The sequence below is a fragment of the Perognathus longimembris genome, chromosome 6 (assembly GCF_023159225.1).
Source record: "Perognathus longimembris pacificus isolate PPM17 chromosome 6, ASM2315922v1, whole genome shotgun sequence".
Lineage (NCBI taxonomy): Eukaryota > Metazoa > Chordata > Mammalia > Rodentia > Heteromyidae > Perognathus > Perognathus longimembris.
In genome coordinates this window covers 86600344-86618950 of record NC_063166.1, presented here as the reverse complement: position 1 = coordinate 86618950, position 18607 = coordinate 86600344, and the positions used below count along the sequence as shown (strand labels likewise).

Sequence of the window (18607 nt, the reverse complement as noted above, 5' to 3'; positions counted from 1 at the left end):
CAGTGACATCTTACCGAGGCCTGGTCAGCAGCCTGAAATGACCTCCAGTCGAGCACAGTCTGCTGTTTGTAGACTCAAGAGGCCCCAACTAATGGTCTCCTGCAAGCTCTGTCCCACTCAGTCTGGCCTCAGATCTGACTCAGTAACCCCCTCTCTCTTCAAAACCTGTGTTCTCAATACCTCCATAAAATCTGTGAGCCCTGGTTTCCCAAGACTCCTCCAGGTACAAATAAGTACCTACAGAAGACCTCTCCAACACCAGAGTTCATTACCACTCCTCAGGTGTAGGCGACCAAAAAAGCATAAGCCAGGGAAGAACCTGGAGAAAACCAGAACCCCCAGCCCCGACACACTGCATAAAAGCCTTTAATGAAGGTTGGGCAGCCCAGGTCCTTGTGTACTCACCCCCACCCCACCCCCCAGCCATCAGAAGGTGTTCTTGATGCGTGCAGCCACCAGTACCAGGATCTCCCCAATCTTCTTCTGCCAGTTGGCGATATCTTTGGACACAGTGCACCACAGTTCCCCGTGACGGGGCTCAGCATTCTCACAGCGCTTTCTCACGTCCTCTTGCTGCTCCTGAAGAGAATACCGCATGACACTTCAGGTAAGGCTTCTCTGGGGGTGCACTATGAGCACCAACCTTTGCACACCAGGCCCGACAGATCTCAAGGCAGCCCCTTCACTTAGGGAGCATACCCCCTGACAACTTTCTTCCCCACCCTCAAGAACCACTGCTAAGGGGTGCTCTGTGTGTGTGTGTGTGTGTGTGTGCATGCATGCGTGCGCACGTGCCAATACTGAGGCTTGAACTCAGGGCCCTGTGCTGTCACTTGGCTTTTTCACTTAAGACTGGTACATTACCACTTGAACTTTTTTTTTTTTTTTTTTTTTTTTTTGCCAGTCCTGGGGCTTGGACTCAGGGCCTGAGCACTGTCCCTGGCTTCTTTTTGCTCAAGGATAGCACTCTGCCACTTGAGCCACAGCACCCCCTCTGGCCGTTTTCCATATATGTGGTGCTGGGGAATCGAACTGAAAGCTTCATGTGTAGGAGGCAAGCACTCTTGCCACTAGGCCATACTCCCAGCCCCCACTTGAACATTTTGATGATTAAATGGCGATAAGAATCTCATGGATGGGCTAGGGATATGGCCTAGAGGCAAGAGTGCTTGCCTCGTATACATGAGGCCCTGGGTTCAATTCCCCAGCACCACATATACAGAAAACAGCCAGAAGCAGCGCTTTGGCTCAAGTGGCAGAGTGCTAGCCTTGAGCAAAAAGAAGCCAGGGACAGTGCTCAGGCCCTGAGTCCAAGCCCCAGGACTGGCAAAAAAAAAAGAATCTCATGGATTTTTCTGCTCAGGCTGGCTTTGAACCTTGATCCTCAGATCTCAGCCTCCTGAGTTGCTAGGATTACAGATATAAGTCCCAATACCTGGCTAAGATGTGATTGTCTTTGCCATCTCCTGGGTCCTCTAAGGGACTGGTGGAGCTCCCCTCGTTTCAGAAGCCAAAATAAGAGATAGGAAGGCACCATGGGCTACCATGGGATTTGCCTATGAAGCCTCACCTCTGTGCCATGCTGCAGCTCGAACTTGTAGAAGAAGGCCCAGGCATCCCCCAGGTCTGAATCAATCTTTACTGTACGGTGGAACCACTCCCGAGCCTTGGTAATCTTTCGCTCACTCCAGAACAGCCTGTTTCAGGAAAAGGGTACAGGATTCAGAGAGTAAGGGGTGTTCAACGGTGTCACCTAGAGCCACCCTCACCCATCTGTGTGCGTTATCAGTGGCACCCTTAACCCAGAGACCGGTAGGCCCTGCCGTGAGCCAAGAGTAAATGGAGATCAGTCCAAATTGTCCACCAAAATCTTTGGATGTCTAATCACATTCCTTCTTTTTTTCTGTGTTTAAAAAAAAAATCTTAACAAGAGTGTTTCTTCCTCTCTCCGTTCTACTGATCAATAGTTTTCATAGCTACTTCTATTTTTATACAGGTACTGGGGCTTGAACTCTCCTTAGCCTTTTTACTCAAGTCTGGCACTCTGAACCACACCTCCACTTCCAGCTCTTCGATGGTTAATTGGATATAAAACATGTCTGCTCTGGATGGCTTTGAACCCTGATCCTCAGATTTAGGTCTCTGAGTAGCTAGGATTAAAGGCATTAGCCACCAGTGGCTGGCTTATACTTCTTTCAAGATTTCAACTCCTTAAGAATATTTTCCTTTGGTCTCAGAATGTGGGTTAGTGGTAGAGTGCTTGCCTAGCATGCATGAAGCCCTGGGTTCGATTCCTCAGTACCACATAAACAGCAAAAGCCAGAGGTGGTGCTGTGGCTCAAGTGGTAGAGATTTCAAGCCCCAGGACTGGCCAAAAAAAAATTTTTCCCTTTGAAGTTGGGTGAGCTGGGTGGTTCATATCTGTAATCCTAGCTACTCAGGAGATCTGAGGATCATGATTCAAAGCCAGCATGGGGAGGAAAGTCCATGAGACTCTTATCTCCAATTGACCACCAGAAAAGTGGAAGTGGCACTGTGGTTCAAAGTGGTAAAGCTCTAACTTGAGTGAAAAAGCTCAAGGATGGGCTGGGGATATAGCCTAGTGGCAAGAGTGCCTGCCTCGGATACACGAGGCCCTAGGTTCGATTCCCCAGCACCACATATACAGAAAACCGCCAGAAGCGGCGCTGTGGCTCAAGTGGCAGAGTGCTAGCCTTGAGCGGGAAGAAGCCAGGGACAGTGCTCAGGCCCTGAGTCCAAGCCCCAGGACTGGCAAAAAAAAAAAAAAAAAAAAGAAAAAAAGAAAAAGCTCAAGGATGATAGCACCCAGGTCCTGAGTTCAAGACCCACAACTGACCAAAAACAAAACAAAACAAAATTCCTTTAAGTTAAATTGGGGAAAATGCCACTAAATCTGACAAAACATTAATTAAGGCTATGGGGTAAGAGGTGTGGCTCAAGTGGTAAAGCACTAGTCAATGAGTGAAAATAAGCATCAGATGGCAAGTCTGAGTCCCTATCTTGGATCCCCCAAATGGTTCTGATTAGAAAAACAGGTTTCAGCATGCTCCTCTGGACACTTACTAGGTTATTCTGCCTGTCCAGCCCCATGAAGACAGGTTTCAGCATGCTCCTCGGGACACTTGCTAGGTTATTCTTCCCTGTCTAGCCCCATGAAGACAGGTTTCAGCACGCTCCTCGGGACACTTGCTAGGTTATTCTTCCCTGTCTAGCCCAGCCCCATGAAGACAAGTTTCAGTGAGCACCAGGCACTTTGTGCCCCAAGCCCCTAGTACTCAGACTACAGTAAACATGTGGGTGTGTCTTTGACTCTGACATCCCAAGACCAAGCTGAAGTGGACAGGCTAGAAGCCAGACCCTGGAAGCAAAGGGGTTACTATTAGAAACCAAAGTAAGGTTCTATGATATCCTTCCCACAGAGTCAATAGTGGTGGAAAAGGACAGAAGGGTGGAGAGCAGTGAGGGCAGCAGGCATACTATGACAGCCACTCTGGCAGGTCAGAGATGTGGGCGTGCTTCTACCCATTCCACCGCTCAGCTTCTCCTATAGCCAGGAGCAACAAAGCCGCTGGAACACAGCTAACCCCTCAATACCAGACAGCTGTTTGGGCTACACTCAGGTACTGAACAGAATCATTTCATGCTCTGATAACGTGATGATTTTTTAAGCCTTGTGGTGTTCTTAATTGCTTGGTGTTGATAAACTGTGATTTAAAGAGCACAAATTCAGATAGCAGACACAGAGAACACTGGCTTGGAAACAGCAAGGAATGACTTATTTACTTTAGCAAAGCCTTTTATAAGGTTTTATGGCTGCCATATCTGAGGGCCACACAGTCACTCTGGGAAGAAGCAGCACAAAGGAAGAAGGGAGGAAGCCAAAGTAGGCACAAGCCAGACTCTGAGAAGCCTCCTTCATATGCTAGGGCCACAGGACTGGAGGTGCATAGGCACCACTAGGAGGACTTCCCTGCAGACCAGACCCCAAAGACCCAGTGCCACCTAGAACAGAGCCAAAGTTGGCCCCAGGCCAGGTCTGCCTCCACATATCACCACAGGAACACGGAGATAAGGCAACACAGTTAGGTGCTATACGAGGTCACTTCCCAACTACTTCTTCCCTTGCAAATCACCTCTGTACTACAAGGCATCCAGATCTAGGGTTTGTTCCCAGGACCAAAGCTGAAAGTGATTTCTTCTCTTTTTTTCATCGGTCCTGGTTCCTGAACTCAGGGCCTAGGTGCTGACCCTGAGCTGCTTTTGTTCAAGTCTAGCATTCTACCACTTGAGCCACAGCACTTCTGTCTTTTTCTGAGTAGTCTGTTTGAAACAAGAATCTCACTGACTTTCTTGCCTGGGCTTTGAACTGTGGTCCTCAGATCTCAGCCTCCTAAGTAGCTAGGATTACAGGCATGAGCCATCAACATCTGGCCTGATTTCTTACTCTTAACAAAATTAAAACAAACTTCCTGGCTGAAGAACCTTAAGGCAAAAGGCTTTGCTCATTAAATTCTGGGTAGACCCACATCTGTTATGTAGCCCAGGCTGTGTGTGGTACAAACTGAAATCTGGAAGACAGAAGAGACTGAGGAAGGACCACCTGAAAGATCCAACGAGAGGGAGTGACCTGAACAGGTACCCAAGTGAAATGGGCAACAAATGTCTTTATGACTTCTGTTTGTTTTGTTTTTGTTGCCAGTCCTGGGGCATGGACTCAGGGCCTGGGCAATGTCCCTGGCTTCTTTTTGCTCAAGGCTAGCACTCTACCTCTTGAGCCACAGTGCCTCTTCCGGTTTTTTCTATATATGTGGTGCGGAGGAATCGAACCCAGGGCTTCATGTATACGAGGCAAGCACTTTACCACTAGGCCATATTCCCAGCCCCTTTTTATGACTTCTGTCTGGCGACGTGCTGACCCAAAACACTGAAGCAAAGCTTCTGTAGTCAAGTACCAGGGAACCCAACCTGCTGTAGGCCCAATTAGAACAGGCAAGAAGAAGTAGAGATGCTGGCAGAAGGCTCCATTGGGACCCCTGAGAAACAACCCCAAGAAAACTGCTACTCACTTGGCCACAGCTAGGAGTACATGGGGGTCATGCTCACACTTCTTCAAGGCATCCACACTCTTGGTCTTTCTCTGGGGTCTTGCCTCAAGGAAGACAGCTTCTGACCACAGAATGCCTGAAATTCAGAAACAAAGAACTGATCCTCAGGCTCACCTCTGGTTTCAGAAACACGTCCACCCTACCCAAGTTGCCCTGAGAGAAGCCTGCTTCAGACCAGCCACAAAGGCTCCACATTTCTACCATCCAGCTGCCTCCACTGAGTGCAGACTGGACAGAGCTCTGGACAATGCCTAGAGGCATGAATAGCCTTCAAAATTTCATTTGAAACATACAAAAAATAGCAACCTCAAAGCAGTATTGGATTAAAAAACAGGAGATAGCTAGGCACTGTGGCACACATTTAAAATCCCACAACTTAAAGAGGCTGAGGCAGGAGGCTTACAAGTTAAAGGCCCAGCCTGGGCTACAAAGCAAAAATATCTCAAAAATAGAAAGTAAATAGCGGTAAGAGATAGCTAAGTTAACAACTGAGAGTGTGTTGTAGGCACCCTTATGTAGCCTTAGGAAATGTAGTTTTGGCTGGGAATGTGGCTTAGCAATAGAGTGCTTGCCTAGCATGCATGAAGCCCTGGTTTGATTCCTCAGCACCACATAAGCAGAAAAGGCTGGAAGTAGTAGTGCTGTGTCTCACGAGGTAGAGTACTAGCCTTGAGCAAAAAGAAGCCAGGGACAGTGCTCAGGCCCTGAGTCCAAGGCCCAGGACTGGCAAAAAGAAAACTTTTTTTTCTTTCTTTCTGGTGGTACTGAGGTTTGAATTTAGAGCCTTGTGCTTGCCAAGGCAGTAGTCTACTACTTGAGTTATATACTCCCAGCCCTTTTTGCTTTAGTTATTTATCAGATAGGGTTTTGAATTATTTGCATAGGGGCTGCCTTGGATCATGACCCTCTTTATCTCCAATTCCCTGGCCCATAATTTACATTCTCAAAGTCAATGAGAACCAAAAGTTCTCACAGGTGCTGGGAATGTGGTTTAGTGGTAGAGTGCTTGCCTAGCATACATGAAGCCCTGGGTTAGATTCCTCAGTATCACATAAACAGTAAAGGCCAGAAGTGGCGTTGTGGCTCAAGTGGTAGAAGGGGGCTAGCCTTGAGTAAAAAGAAGTTCAGAGGGCTGGGGATATGGCCTAGTGGCAAGAGTGCTTGCCTCGTATACATGAAGCCCTAGGTTTGATTCCTCAGCACCATATATACAGAAAATGGCCAGAAGTGGCGCTGTGGCTCAAGTGGCAGAGTGCTAGCCTTGAGCAAGAAGAAGCCAGGGACAGTGCTCAGGCCCTGAGTCCAAGGCCCAGGACTGGCAAAAAAAAAAAAAAAAAAAAAAAAGAAGTTCAGAGACAGTGCCCAGGCTCTGAGTTCAAGCCCCAGGACTGGAGAAAATAATTTTCACAAAACTCTGTTTTAGAGCTGGACCCTTGGCTCAGCAAACCCCAGTAGTGCAAAACAATAAAAACAAAAACATTTTAGCTTGAAAAAAAGGTAGAGAATGGTGCACATCTGTAACTGTGGCATTCAGTAGGCTAAGACAAGAGGACCACAAGTTCTAGGCCAGCCTGGGCTACAAAATGAGACACAAAATCAAAAAACAATGACTTGATGGGTGCCAGTGGCTCATGACGGTAATCCTAGCTACACAGGAGGCTGGCATTTGAGGATCATGGTTTGAAGCCAACCCAGGCAGGAAAAGTCCATGAGATTTTATCTCCAATTAACCACTGAAAAGCAGGAAATGGAGCTGTCTCAAGGAGTAAAGCCAAAAAGCTTACAGACAGCACCCAGGCCATGAGTTGAAGCCCCGGGACTGGCACAAAAATAAATACATACTGGGCACCGGTGACTCACCCCTGTAATCCCAGCTACTCACTCAGGAGGCTGAGATCTGAGGATCATGGTATAAAGCCAGCCCTGGCAGGAGTCTGTGAGACTCATCTCCAATTAGCCACCAGAAAACTGGGCTGTGGTTCAAGTGGTAGAGCACTAATTAGCCTTGAGTTGAAGAGCTCAGGGACAGCACCCAGGCCCAGAGTTCAAGCCCCATGACTGACAAAAATAAACAAGCAAACAAATAAATAAAAAGATAGACAGACAGATGGGTAGGCTGGGTGCTGATGGATCATACCTGTAATCCTAGATACTCGGGAGGCTGAGATCTGAGGATTATGGTTCAAAGCTAGCCTGGACAGAAAAGTCTGTGCAACTCTTATTTCCAATTAACCACCAGAAAACCAGAAGTGGTGCTTTGGCTCAAAGTGGTATAACACTACTAGCCTTAAGTGAAAGAGCTCAGGGATGGCACCCAGGCCCTGAAATCAAGCTCCACGACCAATGAAAAAATAAAATAAATAAATAAAATAAAAATAATAAATGGAAACAGGCAGAACACTAAATATTATTACAGTATAACTTTACTTTTTTTTTTTTTCCAGTCCTGGGGCTTGAACTCAGGGCCTAGGTGCTGTCCCTGAGCTCTTGCTCAAGGCTAGTGCTCTACCACTTCGCGCCACAGCTCCACTTCCAGGTTTTGAGTGGTTAATTGGAGATAAGTGTATCATGGGGACTTTTCTGTTCAGGTTGGCTTCAAACTGCAATCCTCAGGTCTCAGCCTCCTGAGTAGCTAGAATTACAAGGTGCAAGCCAATGTGTAGCCACTGGCACCCGACTACAACTTTAATTTCATATGATAATATAAACTATAATACTACAAAAAAGTTAACCAGTACACCTCAGTAACAGGCATAAAGAGGCGAGCACTTTACCACTAGGCTACATTCCCAGCAAGTAACAGGCATAAAGACAATTTTCTATTTCCTTCTAACTCCAAATTTCTCTCTACTGGAGTTTGAACTCAGCTTGTTTGATATTAGATGCTAAAGCAATGCATGCTTCTATTTCAGCTTTTGCTGCTTATTTTGGAGATGTAGTCTTATGGACATTGCTACCTAGGCTAGCTTCAAACCAAAATCCATACAATTTCTGCCTCCTTAGTAGTTAGGATTACAAGTATGAGCACTGGTACCTGGCCCAAACTTTCCAAATTTCGTTTTGCTGGGCATATGTATTTCTTGTATGCTTGGATATAAAATAATAAAACTGTGAAGGAAAAAGCAGTGTTAATTATTCAGAATATGAATCATATTAGTTCAAATGTTTTAATGACAATGAAGGGACACTGAAATGGGCCACACAGTGCTTTGCAGTCTGCGATGTCAAAAATACCATTGCTTGCCAAACACCATTAGCTCACCCCTGTAATCCTAGCTACTCAGGAGGCTGAGATCTGAGGATCAAGGTTGAAAGCCAGCCCAGGCAGCAAAGTCTGTGAGACTCTTATATCCAATCAACAGCCAGAAAACTGGAAGTGGAGCTGTGGCTCAAAGTGGTAAAGCATTATTAGCCTTGAGCAAAGAGCTCAGGGACAGAGTTTAAGCCTCAAAGCTGACAAAGAATAAAAAAAAATAAAATACCACTGCTTGCTGAGTCTGGGGAGCCAAGGAGCTTCTTACCAGAGTTGGGACACTCCTGGAGTGCTTTGGCCATGAGTGTGTTGGCGATGTTCTTCAGCCCTGCACGATACTCCAGCCTCACAGACTCCAACCTGAGGAGACAGCCCAGAGACATCCAAGCCCCACCTATCCACAATGCACCACCTCCCTCTCTAACCCTCACATATATCTATTTTTTGAAACGAGGTCTCATTGTATCCAGTCTGGGCTAACCTGGAACTGTATGTAATCCTGGTTGGCTTCAAATGCATGATCCTCCTACCTCAGCTTCCCAGCTACTCTTGGCAAAGTTCTCCCCCTCAAGGTCCTGTCTGTGTCACTTCTTTCGTGGAGTCCACTCTCAGCTTCATCCCTTAACATCAACTCCTTGCTTCCCCAGTGTTCTCTATCAGAAGCCCACCCTACCATCTAGTCCCAGCTTTCCCAAGGCAGAGACCTGAGTCCTCATGGTAGCCAATATCTGCTATCCTATCCTCAGGGGAATGTGGACATGTGTGACCCAGCCACATAAGGGAGGAGCTATGTGAGGAAAGTTCCTGACAGGAGAGCCGGGCCACTAACCCAGGACTCACCACAGCCCAGGATTCTTTGGGTTCTTCAAACGTGACTTCTCCAAAATGGCTCGAGCACGGGTCAGCTGCCCAATCTTCTCCTCAAGCCGGGAGAGCAAGAGCCAGAGGGGTGTGGAGTGGGGGCACTTCTTCAACTATAACCAACAAACCAAGAAAGAAAGGTACTCAGCTGGTGTCCACGAAGGACGGTGAGAGCTGTGATCAGCTTCATCTGAGAGCACTGGAGGGTGGGTCTAGAGACCAACACATCACCCCCTGCTGATGGGGTTTCACAGATAGGACTATGCTAAACACATGTCTAAGTGTGCAGGGCTTAACTCTGTATGGTTGTGCAGGTGCATAAGACACGTAGACACCACCCTAGCTTTGGGTGTGCTATATGGCATGCATCCCAAGTAAAATGTGTAGAAACTTGTCCAAGGAAAAATACAGAACCTACAGTGAGGGAAGCAAGGCTCTGTCCTGGCCACTAGCCCTCCAATTGTCCTCAGGGGTTTGACATTCCAGATGTTGGGTTTCCTGGGGTTAGCTGTGGTGTCAGGCATCCCACCAGACACGTACACCCTGGTTGTAGGCTTCTCGAGCCTTCTCCATCAGCTCTCCCTGCTCTTCAATCTGCCCCTTCATCATCCACAGCTTGGGAAAGTCCTCATAGTGCTTCAAGGCCTCTTCACACAGCTCTTGCGCAGCTTCAATATTCCCTAGAACCCACTCCAGCTTCACAGACTTCATGAACACCTGCAAAGCAGACACACACTGTTGCACCTGCCACCTGTCTGGATGGGAAGCACCTTTGTAACACGTTCCATGTTGCAGCTCATTTTCTGCCCATCTGTTGCATTTTATGTGCCTCATAAGCTTCTCACACAAAAAGTGGGGGGAAAGAATGAATAGCAGCTATCAGAACAAGTTATAAGATTTGCCAATTAAAATACTAGAATATTGTTAAATATACAAATACATCAATGGTACATCAGTTTGATAATAAAAATTTGAAAAAAACAAAAAAACAAATACATCACTGGAATAAAAAGAAGAAAAAGGACGCATTTTAAAGCCTAAAAAGCAAATGTGGGCTGTGGCCTCAACTCATTCCTTCCTGACAAGTGAGCTGGGCACGAGAGTCCACATTTGCATCGAGGCACCCAGTGACCCTGTCCCATCTACCTGCCATCACTTACTCGGGCAGTGGGTGCGCTGCTACGTGCTTTGGCAAGTAGCCTCCGGGCACGCTCATACTCATTGTTCTCTGACTCCAGTTTCACAGCCGCCAGCCAGATCTCCTCACTGTTGGGGTTGGCCTGGAGGACAAGCATAGAAGCATCAATCAGGCTCTGCACAAAAGTGACCAGGGGGGCTGGGGATATGGCCTAGTGGCAAGAGTGCTCGCCTTGTATACATGAAGCCCTGGGTTCGATTCCCCAGCACCACATATAGAGAAAACTGCCAGAGGTGGCGCTGTGGCTCACGTGGCAGAGTGCTAGCCTTAAGCAAAAAGAAGCCAGGGACAGTGCTCATCAGGCCCAGTCCAAGGCCCAGGACTGGCAAAAAAAAAAAAAAAAAAGGTGACCAGAGCTAGGATCACATTTAATAAAAAGCAGGTGGCTCAGGAACTGATCCAGGTTTCACTCGACTACAGGACTGGTATGGTCCAAACCCTACCCAGACTAGATGACAGGGCATATTCCAGCCACAAACCCAGGACCACCTGAAAAGCATGTCTGTTTTCACTCTAGCAGTAATAATACCAGCAGTAAAGCCATCTTCTCTAGGACTTACCCAAACCATTCACAGCTTCTCAAAGACCTTAGTGGGTCCTACATGTGAGACATATAGGATATGCCAGCTGGGGCAGAAAAGTCCATGAGACGATTATTTCCAATTAATAACCAAAAAGGCAGGCAGTATGAGCTGTGTCTCAAGGGGTAGGGCACTAGCCCTGAGCAAAAAGAACACCTCAGGAATAGCACCCAGGCCTACATGTCCTACATGTGTGACCCAGCTACACCCAACCTCATTCCTTCTCTTTAGTTAGCATCTCTAGTGAATTCATATGGGCAGGGCAGTTAGATGCCCAGGGTATTGTTGATGAGGTTGGAAAGGCTCCCAAAGGAACCAAACTATATTCAGAGTTTAGGCAACACACAACTGTGCTCTTATAGTCTCCTTAGAGCTGGTATCCACGGTACTAATCAGGACAGCCACTCGCTGGCCATCTCATAGACCTGATAAGCAGCCCCATGGTAACAGGCAAGGAAAGCTACCTCAGCGATGTCTGCGTGTCACAGCATGGAGTAACTGCAGGAGTTACCAGACACATAGATGGAGTAACACAACTACTCTGTTTAGCATTGTCTCTGCTTCTGAGTTCTCTCCAGGAAGTAGTTGGAGCAAAAGAGTGACCCAGGCCAATAATCCCTCCTGTGGTACTTAATAAGTAAGATCAAGCTTATTATATTTAGCCTGAACTATAATAGAAGATTAACATTCACAAATAAAGAGTATGCCATAAAACCACTGAACACTCATACTGTCATAAGCTACTACAATATTGTATATGACAATAAAAATTTAAATAAGGGCCAAATGCTGGTCACCTAGGCCAAGTTCAAGCCCCAGGACTAACATACATACATACATATGGTACTTAAAAAATATTACATAAGGTGGGCACCGGTGGCTCATGCCTGTAATCCTATAGCTACTCAGGAGGTTGAGATCTGTGGATCATGGTTCAAAGCCAGCCTGGGCAAGAAAGTCCATGAGGCCAGAAAACCAGAAGTAGCACTGTGGCTCAAGTGCTAGAGCATTAGCCTTCAGCAAAAAAGCTCAGGAACAGCACCCAGGCCCTGAGTTCAAGCCCTAGGACCAATACCAAAATATATAGCATTTCAGCTGAGCTACTAGGTCATACCTACAAATCCTAGCTGCTCAGGAGGCTGAGATCTGAGGATTTCAGTTTGCTGCCAGCCCAGCCAGGAAGTTCTGTGAGACTCTTATCTACAATTATCCACCATTTAAGAAATCTGGAAGTGGAGCTATGGCTCAAATAGTAGAGCTCTAGCCCCTTAATTCAAGTACCAATACTGGCACTCACAAAAACAACTGCATACCTCCCAACAGCCAGTTCTGGTCAGGTTTGGCAAGTCTAACTGAATGGAGCTCCACCACAAGGGTCTATAGGCACCTAGGTGACTCATATAAGACCTGTGTCCTTTGTTCTGAAAGGTCCAGCCTGTGGTCATACTGCATGGTAGTGACCAAGAGGTCGGTGTTCCTCATTGGGATGTTTTTCTTGTCCTTGGCCCCACAGCCCTGGCCAACTACAGCGGTCTAGTGTCCCTAGACTATGTACATCTCAAGGCCATGCCCAAGGGAAGTTCTTAGGCACCAGTGGTAGTTAAGTTGGGTCTTCATGTATAGCCCTTTTAGCACAGGCAACCTTTCACTCACCTGAAAGGCCAAGGCCAAGATGCTCCTTGCAGCAGGTACATCCCCAGCTAGCCACTTAGACTTGGCACCCATGAGCCACAATACCTCTGCCTTTGGGCAGTGGGCAACAGCCCTCTGTAGAAGTGCTTCCAGAGACTCCCTGCAAGACAGAGGCCATGATCACCAGAGCCAGGGCCATAAACTAGAGCACACAGAGCCCATAGCTGAAAAGACAGTTATTAATCCAAAGTTCGGCACTATAAATGATTTACCTGATTTTACAATGGGGTAAGTCTGGGGAAATCTTTCCTCTCCACTAAGATTCTAAAATCAACTACTGAAAAGGGTTTTACAAAGCATCACATTGTTTAAATAGCAGAGCCTTTTACAGCCTATGTCCTGGAGGCCCTGATAACATGGAGTTCTTGAACCCTAAAAGATACCCCTGGGTCCATTGATAAAGATTAGGCTCTTGAGTCTGTTCTGGCATCCCCAAAAAATAATTCATTGAAAGAAAATGACTTTAGGTCACTACTAAGCAAGAATTCTGCTAGCCTTGGACAGAAGGTGTAAAAATCCCTGACTCTCTTTAGCTCACACTATCTCCACTGATGACTTCCGTAGGCCTCAGTACACTCAGGTAGAAAGACAGTAAGTGAGCCCAAAGCAACACAACATGGAACTTGGCCTGCTAGTGCAATCCCATGCTCCCCAGAGTCTTAGATCTCAAGCACTTCTCCACCATCATTTTATGACTTGGCACTAAGGAGAGGGCAGTGTGGTAAGACACAATTGACCACTGGGCCTCTGAGTGGGCAGCATGTACACTGAAGCTATGCACTAAGAGGTCTCAACCCATGCCTGTCGGGAGAAAATTCTGCCCTCTTGGCAGACTATTCCAAATCACATTCTACAGGGTGAGCCATCAAGATCATTTCAAAATGTCCCCATATCCCCCTAAGGAGTTAATGCTGAAACACCAAACCAACTGGCTGGGTAGAAAAAGGCCTTAAAGAGACTGATACTAAACAATGTCAGAAAAGAAAAGGCTCAGTGTTCCCAGCTGCAGCCTCAGTAAAACCAGCAGGGCCTATACCCACCAGCATAGGGAGCACCACAGGCAGTAGAAGAGGACCCAGGAGAGGATAGATGGAGGGTGTCTGGGGTAAGCCTGATGCCCTGGAGAGTTACCCATTTAAAAATAAGAAATTGCAATGCCTAATTTAATCAACATTTACAGCCAATAAGGCAGACCCAAAAGGTTTTTTCAATTAAGGCACACAATTAAAGAAAATTATCAAGGACCTCCTCTGTGTACAAAACCAGCCAAAACCCAGAGTCAGCACAACTCAAATGAAAAACAGCTTGTATAGACCTAGACATTATACCGCCCACAGATGAAGCCAGTGCCCTGGCACTGACTGTACTGGCTCCAGCCTCAAGCTTGCACTCAGGCACTCCTAAGTGTCATGGGGCACTTGGGTAGGGCAGACCTCTTGATGCCTGTTTCTCAACTATAAATCAGCGATAATCCTATCACAAAAGGGCTATAAAGATCAATCCAGCTGCAAAGTTCCAAGGACCATAAAAGCTTTCTGCCCTCACCACAACCTATCCCATCACCACAGAGAGTCAGACTTCAAATAGCAGTACTAGAAGATCTTTGGGAAAGTGAGGTTTAAATTCAGGATCAGACAAACAAGAGCTAGAGGTAGAAGTTTAATTACACGGAGGCAAATGAATCCTATGACATACCTGGTGCCATGGTTCTTCTCAAAGTATGCAGCTCGTAGCCACACACTCTTTTTGCTGGGAAACACTTGCAGGGCATAGGCATAGATGGCTCGTGCACACTCTAGAGCATTATGGGCCACACACTAGAACAGACAGACAGTCATGAGGGATAGCCCAGCACTACAATGGAGCAGGCGGTATGATAAACTCTTTAGCTTCTTAGGGTTCACAGTAATGGCCTATGCCAGAAAGTGTATAATGGTAGCTGGTCTAATAAGAACTACAATCCAGAACAGGGACATGACCTCTGAAACAAGCCTGTGGGCTAGAGAACTATCCACATGCTCATGACTATGCCCCCCCCGAACACGTGTGTGCAAACACACACACATGCACACATACTTATGCGTGTGCGCACACACACATAGGGCAGTGGCTGGGGCAAGTGTGCTCAGACAGACAAGCTGTAACAGCATATCAAACAGACTAGTTTATTATTTACTTACATACTTTTTTACTTATTTTAGTGTGTACCAGGGCTTGAACTCAAGGCCTAGATGCTGTCCCTTAGCTTTTTTGCTCACAACTAGTGCTCTACCACTAAATCCACTTTCAATTTTTTTGGTGGGTAATTGCAGATAAGAGTCTCATGGACTTTCTTGCCTGAACTGGCTTTGAACCCAATCTTCAGATGTCAGCCTCCTGAGTAGCTAGGATTACAGATTTGAGTCACTGGCACCTGGCTTCCTTTAATTGTTTTATAAACTGGGTATAGTATATATTTCCTATTGTGAAAGTTAAACCTGCTGACTACAAATGGCTCACGTCTGTAATCCTAGCTACTCAGGAGGTTGACCTCCAAGGATCGTGGTTCAAAGCCAGCCGGGGAAGGAAAGTCCATGAGACTCTTATCTCTAATTAACCAACAAAAAAAAGTAAGGCTGTGTCTCAAGTGTTAAGAGTGCTTAGCCTTGGGGCTAGGGATATGGCCTAGTGGCAAGAGTGCTTGCCTCGTATACATGAGGCCCTGGGTTCAATTCCCCAGCACCACATATACAGAAAATGGCCAGAAGGGGCACTGTGGCTCAAGTAGCAGAGTGCTAGCCTTGAGCAAAAAGAAGCCAGGGACAGTGCTCAGGCCCTGAGTCCAAGCCCCAGGACTGGCCAAGAAAAAAAAAAGAAAGAGTGCTTAGCCTTGAGCAAAACAGTTCAGGGACAGTGCCCACTGAGTTCAAGCTACACACACACACACACACACACACACACACACACACACACACACACACCACACACACACCACACACACACACCACACACACACACACACACACACCCATTGGAAACCTATACAAGTGAACACACAGAGGAAAGAGTATCACTCCCCCACTCCAACAGAAACAAAGTAGACACTACTCTTCCCCCTCCAAGACTTTCTATAACCAAAAAGTAACAGAAAAAGCTTGAAGTGCTGCTGTGGCTCAAGTGGTAGAGGGTTAGTCTTGAGCTAAAAGCCAGCCTGGGGGAAGGAAAAGTCTGTATGATTTTTATCTTTGATTAACTACCAAAACCCAGAAGTGAGCCAGCACCAGAAATTCACACCTATAATGCTAGCTAGCTACTTAGAAAGCTGAGATCTGAAAATCACAGTTCTAAGCAAGAAAGTCTGTGATAATGTTATCTTTAACTAACCACCAAAAAACTGGAAATGGAACGGTGGCTCAAGTGGCAGAGTATAAGCCTTGAGTGAAAAAGCTAAAAGACAGTGAATGCCCAGGCACTGAGTTCAAGTCCCAATGGGCACAAAAGCAAACAAACACTTTTAAAACAGTCTACTAGTCTCAAGGATCTACTGTTCTTCACAGAAACTCTAGGTCATGACACCAAACTCACACTATCAGCATCTTCCATCCATGTGTGCTTCCGATCTTCTTCTTCAATCCCAATCCCAATCACAGCTCGCATGACAGCCTGGCAGGTAGCCACACTTCCTGCCCTGTCACACTCTTCAGCATCCTGAAAAAGGGGCAAAGAAATTCTGGTGTTTTTTAAGTATTTATTTATTTACTTTGTGGTACAGAAGATGAGAAAGTATGTTAATTTAGACATCATGGTGCACACCTGTAATCTCAGCACTAAGGAGGCTGAAGCAAGAGGACAGCAAGTTCAAGGCTAGGTTGGACTACACAGCAAGACTGTATCTTCAAAAATAAATAAATAATAGACCAGGCACTGGTGGCTCATACCTATAATATGTGGTGCTGGGGAATCGAACCCTGGGCTTTATGTATACAAGGCAAGCACTCTTGCCACTAGGCCATATTCCCAGACCTTTAGGGCCATTTTAATATCAGCCACAATAATATTTATGCCAACTCACTCTTCCAATGAAGACAAGGCACAGAGTTTACATGGCTGAAAAAGTACATATACTATGACCTCCACAGAAGGCAGCTTCACCTCCTCCATCAAGATAAAGCATACAGTACAGCGTGGCAGCACATGTATGTAATCTTAGATATTCAGTGATATCTAAGACCAGGATGATTACTTCCAAATTAGCTCCCAGCAAAAATTCAAGACTATGTCTGAAAAATAATTAATGCAAGGACTGGGAATATGGCTTAGTGGTAGAGTGCTTGCCTAGCATGCATGAAGCTCCGGGTTCGATTCCTCAGCACCAGATAAACAGAAAAAGCCAGAAGTGGCAATGGGGCTCAAGTGGTAGAGTGCTAGCCTTGAACAAAAAGAAGCTCAGGAACAGTGCCCAGACCCTGGGTTCAAGCCCCAGGACTGGCAAAATAATAATAATAATAATGCTGCAAAAAAAGGCTGAAAGCACCAGCACTGGTGGCTCACACCTGTAATCCCAGCTACTCAGGAGGCTGAGATGAGAATCGCAGTTCAAAGCCAGCCCAGGCAGGAAAGTCCGTGAGACACTTATCTCCAATTATCCACCAGAAAACCAGAAGTGGAGCCACAGCTGTGGCTCAAGTGATAGAGAGCTACTAGCCTTGAGCTGAAAACCTCAGGGACAGCACCCAGGCCCAGAGTTCCAGCCCCATGACAGGAAAAAAAAAAAAAAAAGGTGGAAGCATGGATCACATGGTAGAGCACTTGTCAAGAAACATTAGATACTGAAATCATACCGTAATACTACAGGAGAGATTAGCAAGGAAACTAGTGTTTATGGAGGAGTGACCTCTGTATATGCTAAGGTGTGAGTAATTAGTGACACATGTAAGTAATATGAGCTGTAGCATCCATCTAATCCTTGTTTTGTTACTCAGTAGGGTAAGATCTAAGGGCTGAAGTTCAAAGCCCGTCCAGGCAGGAAAGTCCTTGAAACTCTTATCTGCAATTAACCACCAAAAAGTCAGGAGTAGAGCTGTGGCTCAAGGGGTAGAGTGCTAGCCTTGAGCAAAAGAAGCACAGGGGCAGCACCCAGGCCCTGAGTTCAAGCCCAGGCAGAATATCTCCAATTAACTAACAAAAAGATGAAAGTGAGGTGAATTTCCTGTGGCATACCCTACATGGTTACTGTATATGATTTTGGTACACTGGATATTGTATATATGCCTACCAGATCTAGGGAAGGGAAAGAAAAATGAGGGTGTAAGATATCACAAGAAATGTATTCACTGGGGGGCTGGGAATGTGGCTTAGCGGTAGATCTGCTTGCCTAGCATGCATGAAGCCCTGGGTTCAATTCCTCAGCACCACATAAACAAAAAAAAAAAAAAAAAAAAGGCCAGAAGTGGCGCTGTGGCTCAAGTGGTAGAGTGCTAGCCTTGAGCAAAAAAAGAAGCTCACGGACAGTGCCTAGGCCCCGAGTTCAAGCACCATGACTGACAAAATAAAAAAAAAGAAAAAAAAAAAAAAGAAATGTATTCACTGCCTTATTATGTAACTGTACCCCCTTTGCACAACCCCTTGTCAATAAAATTTAATTTTTAAAAAAAAAAGACGAAAGTGGGGCTGGGGATATAGCCTAGTGGCAAGAGTGCCTGCCTCGGATACACGAGGCCCTAGGTTCGATTCCCCAGCACCACATATACAGAAAACGGCCAGAAGTGGCGCTGTGGCTCAAGTGGCAGAGTGCTAGCCTTGAGCGGGAAGAAGCCAGGGACAGTGCTCAGGCCCTGAGTCCAAGGCCCACGACTGGCCAAAAAAAAAAAAAAAAAAAAAAAAAAGACGAAAGTGGAGATGTGGCTCAAGTTGTAGC

The 18607-nt window shown here is 46.3% G+C and overlaps 1 protein-coding gene across 1 annotated transcript in view; it reads right to left on the bottom strand.

Annotated features, from left to right (window-relative positions):
- Positions 1-344: 344 nt before the first annotated feature.
- Positions 345-18607, bottom strand: part of Prpf6 (pre-mRNA processing factor 6) — a 55365-nt gene continuing 37102 nt past the window's right edge. Inside the window, exons 12-21 of the mRNA XM_048349781.1 lie at positions 16276-16398; positions 14407-14528; positions 12673-12811; positions 10401-10520; positions 9781-9957; positions 9220-9353; positions 8648-8739; positions 5088-5202; positions 1571-1697; positions 345-579 (exon numbers count right to left, since the gene is read on the bottom strand). Coding sequence (XP_048205738.1) covers positions 427-579; positions 1571-1697; positions 5088-5202; positions 8648-8739; positions 9220-9353; positions 9781-9957; positions 10401-10520; positions 12673-12811; positions 14407-14528; positions 16276-16398 — 1302 coding nt within the window. The 3' untranslated portion in view covers positions 345-426. The remainder of the gene's footprint in view (positions 580-1570; positions 1698-5087; positions 5203-8647; positions 8740-9219; positions 9354-9780; positions 9958-10400; positions 10521-12672; positions 12812-14406; positions 14529-16275; positions 16399-18607) is intronic.